The sequence below is a fragment of the Oxyura jamaicensis genome, chromosome 27, assembly GCF_011077185.1.
Source record: "Oxyura jamaicensis isolate SHBP4307 breed ruddy duck chromosome 27, BPBGC_Ojam_1.0, whole genome shotgun sequence".
In the NCBI taxonomy this organism is placed as follows: domain Eukaryota; kingdom Metazoa; phylum Chordata; class Aves; order Anseriformes; family Anatidae; genus Oxyura; species Oxyura jamaicensis.
Genome location: NC_048919.1, coordinates 1,265,154 through 1,277,160, shown reverse-complemented (window position 1 = coordinate 1,277,160; position 12,007 = coordinate 1,265,154). Strand labels below are relative to the sequence as shown.

Sequence of the window (12,007 nt, the reverse complement as noted above, 5' to 3'; positions counted from 1 at the left end):
TGCATTGCAGAGCAAAAATCTCGCTGGCCATTAAATGTATGACAGCACATGGTGGGGGAGATGTGCTGCACTGATTCCAGTGTGTTTGGGAGCTGGAGAGGAGAGAATTGCATGGGTGTGCGAGTGTGTGCGGGGACCGGAGGGGTGGGGGGAGTGGGCAAGGTAGCAAATCCCTGTGGAATGCCATGCCTTAGGGAAAAGCAAACCAACTTCGCTTTGCTATATGGGGTCTGTCCTAGACATGGTTATAAGTGGTCAGTGCTTGTGGTCCCAGCTATGAAACAAGACCTAACACTGTTAATGCTGCTGCGTTGGAGAGGTTTTAATTAAGCATTCGGCCCATTCTCCCCCTGCAGAGGCAGTGTTGGTTCACAAGCACCACAGCTCAAATCCAGTGCTGGCTGAGCAAAAAGTGTGCAAGCTAAGTATCTGATGGTGACTCCATCATTTTCTGATCCCATCACCTACATTCAGAATAAAATTTAAAGGGCTTAAAAGATTTGTGTGTAGTGGTGCTTGGAAGAGAGCTGATTCTATCTGAGACTGTGATTATTTATTCTCCTTTATCATTCAATGTGCAACATATGGGCCCCTTTCTCCACTGCAGATGACTAAATGATGGCATCTGCTACTCCATTATATTGCAAGTGTAAAGCAAATGAGAAAAAAATCCCTTCAAACAGCACTTTGCTATTGTGGCAGAGTTGCTCCTGATATTTTCATTCAAAGGTGTTGCTTTGCTGACTTTCAAAAGCATCCAATTCAGAGGCAGCCCTGTTTCTTGGAGGATGCTGAGATAGCTGGGAGCTGCTTCTTTTTCTCAGATCCTCAGCTGGTCCCCACAGATGGGAACTTGCCTTCACCGTCTGCATCTTGGCACCTGATGTGCAAATTGTCTTCGTCTTAGATGGGACTCGCTGGGTGCAGAGATCGTTTTGTCTTGCACTGAGCAGCTCTCACTGCTATTACTCTTTAAAGCAGCCTAAGTGGTAATGTGTATTTAGGTGGAGAACTCCAAGGCCCATTGGTGATGCTGCAATTTTTATTCTTTTTTTTATCAGCACTAGAGAAGCAGCATTAATGCTTGCAAGAGCAGGGGGAAAGGATTTGACAATTCCCTGCTTGTAACTCACCATCACACTGAGACCCCTTCACCCTTGTGCAGGCAGGTGCTGAGCTTTTCCAGGGTTTACCCCTCGTCTCATGCAAGGACAGACCTTGCACTACCATCTCATCATGACTAGGACCCGTGGCTCAACTAGAGGATGTATGTGCTGCAGGGCTGCCTTGACCACAGTTCCAGCCGGTCCTGTGAAACTGCATCAGCCTGTTAGAGACAGACAGGATGGGAACCAGTAGCCATCAGAGAGCTGAGATGAGCAAAGCACCTCTGGATTCCTGGATGGGAACTGTTCATGGCAAATTCATTCATGGAGAAGGAATTACTTTGGCTTGGCTGAGTTGAGAGCTTGTCCAGGGCCACAGGGCAGGATTTCCCTTTCCAAAGCCTGGCCTTTTCCTGTTTCCAGGTTTCATGCCCCAAGCGTTACTCACCACTAGACTAGAACTTCACAACATTTCATCTTTCTGTTCCTGGCTGCAATTTAGAGTTCATTATAGGTTTTTAGCTACTCAGTGGTTTGTACATTGAAGCCACAGGGAGTTTTACCAGCACCCAAGCATTGCAAGCTGGTGCACAGAGTTAACATCTTTTCAGAAGACACTTTGGAGAGCTGGAGCTCTGCTCTCACAGGAGGCCTCAAGGGGGAGACCTGGAGAACAGCATGAGTGCCAAATGGTTCATCTCATGGTAATTTTGTTGTAGTAACCCGGGGTCCATGCCTGAAGGATTCTGAGGGTCATTCTTCATCCAACCACATCTAAAATGTGCCTCCACTTTGTGGGTTATCTTTTTTCTCCTCTCTTTCCCCCAGATCTCCAGAACAGACCCAGACAGCTCCAAAGAAGCACCACAGAGCCTAGCCTCTAGGTCCTGGGCTCATAGTCCATCACCATATGTTTACATATTTTTTTAGAATGTGATTAATGTTACTACATTTTTAAACGTATGTTTCTGTTTAGCCAACGTGCTTTGCCAGCACAAAGCATTCTGTGTTTGGAGCAAAGTACAGCAAATTGGATGCTGCTTTAAAACACAAAGAAGGAGGGGTTAGGGGAATGCTATTTTCTGCTCTCAAAAAAAAAAAAAAAGCATTTTGCAAAGATAAAGAGAAATTGGAAAGTCTGCCAAGCTGCAGACAGAAGACAAACAAGGTAGATTTGTCCACAGAGGCCACAGAGTGACTGGTTTTCCTCCAGCACCTTCTGGGCTCACAATTAAGGTTTCTGTGGTGGATTGTGGAGTTCTGCTTTTCTTATCTTTGCATTTGTGTTAAATAAAGTGGTTACAGCAGAAGGGTTCGCATTGCACTGACACTGAGCAGACTGGGTTACAAGCCAGGACATCATGCTAGATGGTGTGCAGAGGGGGGAGTGGAAGACAGGTCCTCATCATCATGGGGTGCCAGGAGAACAGATTACTTGGATCAGCTGTATCTAGCTCCACAGGTACTTGTAAAAGGGCACAAATGACTTGTCCCCCTTCTCAAGGCTGCAGTGATGTAGAGCTCTGCAGCCCAGCATGGCTCTGAGCAGAGCCTTCTCTCAATGTGGAGCATGGAGGTTTGGTGGCACCTTATGGCATCGGTACCTAGGAGTTGCCTTTTTCTTGGCATTTCTCACCTTCTGCAGCACTAGCTAGTCCTTTCTGTGTGCCTCCCAAGTGCCTGGTCCACTGTGTCTGAGGGTTGTCTGAGGGTTGGCATTTTGTATCAATGACAAAAGTGCCTGAAGAAGGGAACGGTAGAAACACAGGTTTGTTCATGCCAGAGCATTGCTTCTGTCAGGCTCTTGCTGTTACCTCTATCTGTTCCTTAACATCACCAGCACTGTCAGTGTTGTCCCCACGAGATTAGAATAAGCCTGAACCAGGAGCTGTCACACACCAGTGCCAATGACCCCACATTTGCTGTTACAAATTTGGAGCCAATTTGCTGGGCAGAGCCTCCTGATCAGTCCCTGCATGGGCAGGATTTCTCCTGTTGCAAGAGAAACGGCAAAGTGCTCCTTGAAACTGCTCTTGCAGAATCCTTGCTGCTGCACATCCCCTGTGCACCATCCTGCTGTAGCACCCTCCCTGCGGCAGCACCCCTTGGTCCTCTCCTTAAAAACATCATTAAAATTGTGCTCTGAGGGTTCCTCCCCAGCAAGAGGAGGAGATGCTGCACCTGGTCCTCGCTGCCGGTCCTCACGCCCCCTGACACCCCGCTCCTCCCTCTCTTGCAGCTGACGTACCTGCCTCCGCCGTGGGGTGAATGTCGCTCGTCAGAGATGGGCTTAGACTTCTTTCCCATTTACAGCATCACGGCTTGCAGGATCGACTGTGAGACCCGGTATATTGTGGAAAACTGCAACTGCAAAATGGTTCATATGCCAGGTCAGTGCACTGGGAGAGCAGGGACCATTCCCACCACCCAGCCAGGGCTGCTAGGGGTTAATGGGCTGGAGAAGGTGACAAGGGACCTAGGACTAAAGGAGCCGGGAATACCTTGCCCTAAAGGGAGAAGGATGTTAATACTGTTTCTAAAATACTCTGAAATAGGGGCCGAAAGTTGCAGAGGGGCATGGGCCTGATTTCCCCTTGTTTAGTGCTGGGTTAGCACCCTTGGGTGAAGTTTCCAGTGCCCTCTTCCTTGATTTTCAAGAAGAGGCCTCCACAGCAGGCAGAGGTGGGGCAGGTGCTGCAATCCCTCCATTGCCCATGCCAGCCTTGGCTCCCTTTGCAAATGGTAGGCAGTGGGTGATGTTTCCTTGCTGTCCCCACGCAGTTCCCAGCTCCCTTGCAGCGATGGTAGCTGATGCCTGCTGACGATGCACATGTCCTTTCCCTGCAGGGGATGCTCCCTTCTGTACCCCAGAGCAGTACAAGGAATGCGCAGAGCCTGCACTCGGTGAGTACCAGCGGGTATCCCTGGGTGCCATGGCTGTGCCAAGCTGGAGGGACTTCAGCAGCCTGCCTCCTCCTGGGATGCGGTGGTTTAGAGCAGCTGCGGGCCACTGATGGGTTCCGTTGTGAACCAAAGTGCTGGGGAGGGCAGGGTGCTCCTTGGGATAAAGTTTCCTCTAGTCCTGTGATGGGTGCGGGCCTCCATCAGAGCAGCAGCCTCCAGGATAACAGGCACCCCAAGAGGTGTAGGAGGGGAGCACCTCCAGGTCCTGGTCCAGGGCCAGGTCTGGGTTTGGGACAAAGGAAGGGACACATTCTAGACTGGGATTTAGGAGACTCCCAGGGCTGAGTGCAGTTTGCATGATCAGATGCATGGGAGGAAGGGTTGGCATCTTACCAGCAAAGGCAGAGCTACAACCACTGCTTGTCCCCAAACAGATGGTGGTTACCAAGCATGGCATCACACAAAGGGCCTCTCTTCAACCTGCCACAAATGGCCATGCAATAAAGTGGGAGATAAATGGCCGGGACTGGGATTTCCTGCAGCTTTTCTCTTCTGAGATCTGACTGCTTTTCCCCTCTCTGGGCTGCATGGCCTCTGGTCCACATCTGCTGTGTGTCCCTGATTTCGTGAGATCTAACTCTGTGACCTTCTCCAGGTTTGCTTGCTGAAAAGGACAGCAATTACTGCATCTGCAGGACACCCTGTAACCTGACCAGGTACAACAAAGAGCTCTCCATGGTCAAGATCCCCAGCAAGACTTCAGCCAAGTACCTGGAGAAGAAGTTTAACAAGTCGGAAAAATATATCTCGTGAGTGTTGCAGAAAACATATCTTTTAGTTGCTTTAGTAAACAAGGGAGAAAGCGTCTATAAAGCCCTGATGGCCATTTAAACCAGCCCCTGCCCAGACTAGACCTTGCCAATACCTCCATCACCAAATAGGCAGATGTCCTCCAGGGAGGGTTCTGGTGAAACCCTTAAAGAGATGAGATGTAAGTTGCTTTCAGCTCAGTAGAGGTATTTTAGGACAACTGTATATTTCTTCCCTGGCCTTGTCTCCATGAGCATACCCCATACCCACACACACACACACAAATAAAAAAAAAAAAAAAACAGTCATTTTATTTTGTCAGGGAAGCCCAGTCTTTCTGACTCTTTCTGAGTCCAGGCAGTAGACCTCAGGCAGCCACCGACTTCCAGCTCTTATCAGCCCTGGGCATGTTATTACTTTATGGAGGCAGCAAGAGTTATTCCATATTAATCATCATTATGACTCTTCTGTTACCATTAAAGTGAGATCCAGCTATCAGATCCTGAGCAGAGATCTTGGGAGAGATCCAGCTTGGTCTATGGCTACCAGGGGAGTCATAGGATGCCCAGTGGCTTGGTCTCCAAGAGGTCCAAGGGCCAAGTGTCTATGGGTTTCTGAGAACCCCAGGAGGAGAGTCATGAGAACAGAGAGAATAAAGCCCCAAAGTCTCTTTTTTTTTTCTTACCCCAAAGTGCACAAGGCTGCTGGTGGCTGATGGGCTGGTGCTGTTGTCCTCTTTCTACAGAGAGAATATTCTTGTGTTGGACATATTTTTTGAAGCACTCAACTATGAGACAATTGAGCAGAAGAAAGCCTATGAAGTGGCAGCCTTACTTGGTAAGGAGGTGTCAGGGGTGCATTTTGGAGTCTGTGTGAGCCATGTGTGTTTATGGGGTGGACAGATTGCACAAGTGGGTGCACAGGTTACTGGCATTGCCATGGAATCACAGCAAGGTCCAGCCACCTTACTGCCCATCATGGTTTCAATCCCCTCTCTTATTTTCCTTCTGACACCAAGCTGGGGGAATGTCCCAGGGACCACTGCTAGTCTTTTTGTCAACCAAGAAAGGTTAACGTGAGCTGCTCCATCTTTGCTTGCTACCAGAGCACTGATGTTTCAGCTGATCAGGAGATGGATGCTCTTTTTGGTGCCCCCTATGCTAGAAGGGCAGTGTATGGAGGACACCTCTTAAAACCTTCACAGAATCACAGAATCACAGAATAGTCAGGTTGGAAGAGACCTCCAGATCACCGAGTCCAACCTCTGACCTAACGCTAACAAATCTTCCACTAAACCATATCCCTAAGCTCTACATCTAAACGTCTTTTAAAGACCTCCAGGGATGGGGACTCAACCACTTCCCTGAGCAGCCTATTCCAGTGACTAACAACCCTTTTGGTAAAGAAGTTTTTCCTAATATCCAACCTAAACCTCCCCTGGTGCAATTTTAGCCCATTCCCCCTCGTCCTGTCACCAGGCACATGGGAGAACAGACCAACCCCCACCTCGCTACAGCCTCCTTTCAGGTACCCGTAGAGTGCAATAAGGTCGCCCCTGAGCCTCCTCTTCTCCAAGCTAAACAGTCCCAGCTCCCTCAGCCGCTCCTCGTAAGACTTGTTCTCCAGGCCCCTCACCAGCTTCGTAGCCCTTCTCTGGACTCGCTCAAGCACCTCCACGTCCTTCTTGTAGCGAGGGGCCCCTTCTGCCCATCACCTCTTACATACTCCAAATTCATCCTCCATTCCAGCAGAGCCAGCCAGGACCCTGAGTTCATTGCTTTTGGGTGCTCCCATCTGGAGCAATGGAGAAGGTAGAGGGGCTGTAGGGTTGCTTAGCCTCGAATTGGGTCAAGCTTTGTGGATGACGGCTTAAAGATTTAGGTGTCTGGGACCCACTGGCTGTGAAGGTACTTGGTTAAGGAAGAGGAAAAGGCTGGTGTTGAAGCCACTTTGACACCATCCTCCTCATCTGCAACCCCTTGCACAACCCTCATCCCCAGGGCTCTAGGCACTTACCTCCCAGCACCCAACCCCTTTTGAACCAGCACTTTGCCCAAAAGCACTCTTTTTTCCCTCTCTTTCTTCTGTCTCTGTGTCATAGACACCCACAGCAAAAGTCCTGGTGACCCCTCCACCCAAGGGTGCATTTTCACAGTTGAAATATGGGCGTTTTGCAGCAAAATCCAGGCAGTTTGTCTTCCCTGATGTACACAGTTTGGTAGAGTGCAACGTTGCACATTGGGAGCTATTTCCCCAGCAGATCCTGGAAGTGTCCTCTCCCCACGGTGTCTCCCCGGCAGCCCTTCTCCAGCCCTGAAGCACCACAGGACCCTAGCAGAAACAATCTCTAGATGCCACAGAATAAAAGCTAGCCTCCCCTACTCCCAAATCTCTGTGGCACATTTGCTTGAGTTTTTTGGGCTCCATGGGACATTACCCAGTTTTTTTTCTGACATCCTTCTTCTTCCACTGCCCGGTTTGGGAAGGGCTTTGGGATTGCTGGGATGAAACCTGCTGTTTGACTGTGACAGATGGCTTCCTCTGATGCCAGTGCATGTGATGCAGCAGTATCACATCCTCATTAGGCTTGCAGCTGAAGGAGAAATGCCCATTGATCTTCCCTGCCCAGCTGCACCATGGTAGCATGGGTGCCCTAAGAGGATTTGTGAGCCATCACCACAGGAATGACTTTGCTCACAATGGGTTGAACCAGGACCTGGCACACACCTGGTCCCCTTCATCCCTGATTTCAGTGCTGGCATTTTGGGCTCCAGGGCTGAACGGGTCACCCCTCTCTGCTCCCACCCCAAGGATAAAACCATTGGTGTGTGTTCTCTCTCCTAGGTGACATTGGAGGCCAGATGGGGCTATTTATCGGTGCTAGTATTCTCACTATACTAGAGCTCTTCGATTATATATATGAGGTGAGACACCTTTGCTTCCTTTGTCTGGCACAGTGTGGGCTTGCAAACATTTATGCCAGGCTGAGGCAATCGCAGACCACAACACTCCATGCCCAATGTGCTCAACTAATACTATAATTAATTATAAATTAGTTATACTATATAATTAATGCTCTATGATAGTGCCGTAGCACCAGTCTCAGCTATGTAGCATGGTGTGGGTTTCCTGCATCAGTGCCAAATAAGTGGGGGGCTCCTCATGCAAGGGGCTGGCATGCAGCCACTCTGTTACCATCTTTTCATGCAAATGCCTTTAATTAATGACTGCTGTACCCACCCATCAGGCTGGAGAAGCAGTGAGGCTGGACTTTGCGCTGCTGCCCATGGTGGAAAACCCCAGTCCCTGTTCTCCACTGGCTGCAGCTCTGCTAGCAGCCCTGGAGCAAGGAGCTTTCTAGGAACAGCTGAAACGAGCTCCATCATGATTCTGGGGCTCCTTGGTGGCCAAGAGCAGCAACTCCAGGGAAAAGTGCAAACCCTTTAATGGCAATTATTGCAATAAGCAGTCTGGGGGGGATGCTGCTTTCCAGCAGCCCTCCTTCCTCCTGCCTTCCAACAGCAATTATGACCTTTGCGTATTTGTAATCTCTTTTTGCCTAAGCAGTTTCCCCTGTGAAAGCTAATGTCTCAGCCCAGCATCTCCCAGGTGTTTTTGGCTTTTATGTACTGTGACGCCAGAATTTGCCTTGGCAATCCTAAACAGGCTCTCTTGCTGTTAAAACCCCAGTGTGAGCCTCATCCCTGGGGCATCCCACTGCCAACATGAGCACGCAGGCAGATTCAAGATGCTTTCCACATCCTCCTGGTCCAAAAGCCACCTCTGCCATTTGGACTTTTTCCCCCCATTTTTCTCTTCAAATGGATCATGGTCCAAACAAACACTCCATGAAGTATCCCCTCCGCCAGCCATGGATTTCATTTCCCAGTCTTCTCTGTATTGCAGAAAGCTTCATATGAGGTTTCAGGCTCATGATTTTTGGTGCTGAATTGGGAAACTGAGGCACGGAGTGAGGCTGCAGCTGGATGTGAACCACCAAGGAACAGCATCTCAACTGCCAAGACTGCATTTAGCTCTCTGTTTGCAATGAGATGACCCCGGGGACTTAAACACACAAGCATGTATCCTGTTTTATAGCAGAAAAGAATGAGTTTATAGGACAGTTTAGAGGAGGATGTGAACACCTATGTGGAGAGGCACTTCCCAGCCCAAGGTGGGATGGTGCCTCCTGCTAATTCAGCTCAGCTGGGGATTTTAATGTAGTTAGGCTCCCTGCACCCAAATATGTGATGTCTTGGACCTCCATCATCCAGCCCTGGATGAGCCCCTTATCATTATGGCACCAGGGATTTTTAATGCCAGGGGATATCATAGCTAGAGGTACTCTGTGGCGGTTGCATTAGTGTTTGCCCAGCCAAGTGGTGCACAGGGATGTCAGGCATCCATGCTCTGTCTTCTGAGCTCACTGGAGCATCCTGAAAAACCTCTTAAATGTTATTAAAGTAAGGATGTTGGCTTTGCAGTCATTCCTCATCACAGTCCCTTCTGGGCTGCTGTTAACACTTGGTGGCATTATCCTGCAATAAAATATATTGAAAATTACAACCATAAAGTTAATAATGGCTTCAGAGTTCAAATAATTCCAGTACCTCAGTTTATATCTCAGTCTGAATGTACACTATATTTCATTAAAAACGCCTCCTCCCAGCTATCTTGGGGTGCTGTCATAAGAAGGTAATAAGAACCCTTGCAAAGTTTGGATTTTTTTCTTCTATCTTTTTTTTTTCTCCTTTACTTGACATCTGCTTATAGACCTTAGGAAATAGTTTCCTTTTGCGTTTTTTGTTGTTGTTGTTGTTGTTTGTTTTGTTTTGTTTTTTTCCTTATTCTTCTTTTTGGGCAAACATGGCTTAAGAGACCACCTCATCTCCCAGTGTATGCCTGGGGATACACCAGCATATTTACCTCCACGGTCACTTGTGGCAGATCCTTGGCCCACACTGGGCAGTGAGAGCAGGAATAGAACACCTTGAATCACTCCTAATCTAAATCTTCATCTGCTCAGGGTTTCATCAAGGCAGGGTTCCATGCACCTTAAACTCCGCATTTTCAACAAAAGCATTTGTAAACTATCTGAGATTGCCAGAAAATGGATACACCTATTCTTACCTGGTGGCTTAGTCAAAATAGAAGGAAATGTTGAACCTAGATAGGATTTTTTTTATCATTCACTCCACACAGTCCTGGACCAGGGCAGAGTGTGCAGCTGGTCCCATATCCCCACTGAGCATCGCCTCCTGCCTGCCAGCATCAACCATGCTTCCATCGGAACTGACCCAGTTGTTCACATTTTTAGCTCACTTCTTTTGTGTATTTTTTTTCCTCCCAGTGGAAGATTTTCAGAAAAACACTCAATTCTCAACCTTCTTGGGATTTCCCTTGAAAATCCGATCTGCTTTTCAGCAGCAGCAGCTGCCAAGGAGATGTGGCTGTGAAGGGAAACTGCGCTCACATAGTTGATATTTTCAATAAACCCCCAAATACATCTTATTAAATTGAGGTTTGGGATTTTTTTGTCATGTGAAAAATTCAGTTTTGACACACAGGATGGTTTTCTTTGAAAGACTGTCTCCTTCCCCGTGAGTTTGGGTCCTCCGAATGCAGTGCACCTCCAGCTCTGGAGGTGACCATATGTAGCTTGATCCATACCTCTTCCTGCCCAGCTTAACCACGCATCCCTCTTTTGCAGCTGATCAAGGAGAAATTATTAGACCTACTCGGAAAGGAGGAAGAGGAAGGGAGCCATGATGAAAATGTGGTAAGGAGCCCCACTGGGAGAGAGGAGCACAATTACCTGAGCTCAGCCCCATCAGTCATTTCCCAAGGACTGATAGTGTCGCTCTTCCAAAGGAAGGAATTGTTATGCCGTGGGGAGAGGCAGGGGGTGGTGAGCAGCCCCAGAGTGACCCTGTCCCATCTCTCCATCCTCAGAGCACTTGTGACCCCATGCCAAATCATTCGGAAACCATCAGCCACACTGTGAATGTGCCGCTGCAGGCCACCCTGGGAACACTGGAGGAGATCGCCTGCTGACACCGTCTGACCGCTCCACAGTGCCAACACCTAAGGAAGGGAAACTGCACGGGAAAGCAGGGACCAAGCTCAGGTTTGCAACGGGGGCAAAAAAAAAATGATTTAAAAAAATAAGGAAGAAAATCGCTATGCATTAAATATATATATATATATATTATATATATACTCTGCCAAAACCAAGTGAGAGGCGCCTTGGACTTGACTTGTGTTGTCCTTTCCTGTGGGTGGGTTGTCTTCAAGATGTGAAGGCAGCAGCTCATTTTTGAACAGTACAAAACACAGAGACCACCACCACAAAAACAAACGAAGCCCTGCTATTTCATATACTGCCAAATGTATAAAGCACTTGCATGCCAGTTCTTTTTATGGCAATATATTCCTAGCTGTCTTTATAAGCTCTGTTCCTCTTTACAGTCTCTGATTTTCACAACAAGAAGGAACTCGCGGGCCCAGCCATCCCCTGAAATCACCATTACTAACGTCGTAGGCTGAATTAGAATAAAGAAACAAAAAGTCGCAGCTCTTGGATTCTTCTTACGTTCTTGTCCTTCGTGTCAGTCTGTGATGAATCTTAAGCTAAGCCAGGTCCCCGAGGCCGGGCCACCTCAGCGCTACCAGTCACCCCAAGGTGAGCATCCCTGGAGAGGGGCCAGACCGGGTGGCTCTTGGTGGATCGTCCCCACCCCAGCTGCTGTGTCATGCTCCTCCGTCTACAGTGCCTGGATAGTCCTTCTGCGGTGGGTGGGCACGGGGCGGTGGGTTTCTTCATTTTTTTTTAATTATTATTTTTAATTTTTTCTAATTTATTTTTTTCCCGTTAATGGATTCTGTGCTTTCTCCTCGTTCTCATGACTGATATTAAAGCTGGTCTTGTGGAAATGGCCGGGCTGTGTCATTTCTGCCTTGCCCCCACTCTGCTCCAGGCTGGAGCCCCCAGCGCAGCCTGGGCGAGGGGCAGGCGCCAGGATGAGCCCACCCCGGTGCCTCACCCCTTGTCCCCCCTTGCCCCTTCCACCACTGTCCTCATACACCTCCAGTGAGTCCTGGCCATGCTCAGCCTCTCATCCTCCTCTACATCCCCATCTGCTCCATGCTGGTGGGGCCAGCTCTGATTTTTGTGCATCGTGGTTGTC

General features: G+C 48.7%; 1 protein-coding gene across 3 annotated transcripts in view; it reads left to right on the top strand.

Annotated features, from left to right (window-relative positions):
- The window catches only part of ASIC2 (acid sensing ion channel subunit 2), a 519,540-nt gene extending 507,783 nt beyond the window's left edge, over nt 1-11,757 (top strand). For 2 of the 3 annotated variants that reach the window (XM_035347654.1, XM_035347655.1), the window contains exons 4-10: nt 3,346-3,496; nt 3,954-4,010; nt 4,666-4,819; nt 5,566-5,657; nt 7,665-7,744; nt 10,531-10,599; nt 10,773-11,753. In XM_035347654.1, coding sequence (XP_035203545.1) covers nt 3,346-3,496; nt 3,954-4,010; nt 4,666-4,819; nt 5,566-5,657; nt 7,665-7,744; nt 10,531-10,599; nt 10,773-10,874 — 705 coding nt within the window. In that variant the 3' untranslated portion in view covers nt 10,875-11,753. Of the gene's footprint in view, nt 1-3,345; nt 3,497-3,953; nt 4,011-4,665; nt 4,820-5,565; nt 5,658-7,664; nt 7,745-10,530; nt 10,600-10,772 lie in introns of all 3 variants that reach the window. The other variant, XR_004756299.1, reaches the window with a different exon arrangement.
- Nucleotides 11,758-12,007: the final 250 nt, after the last annotated feature.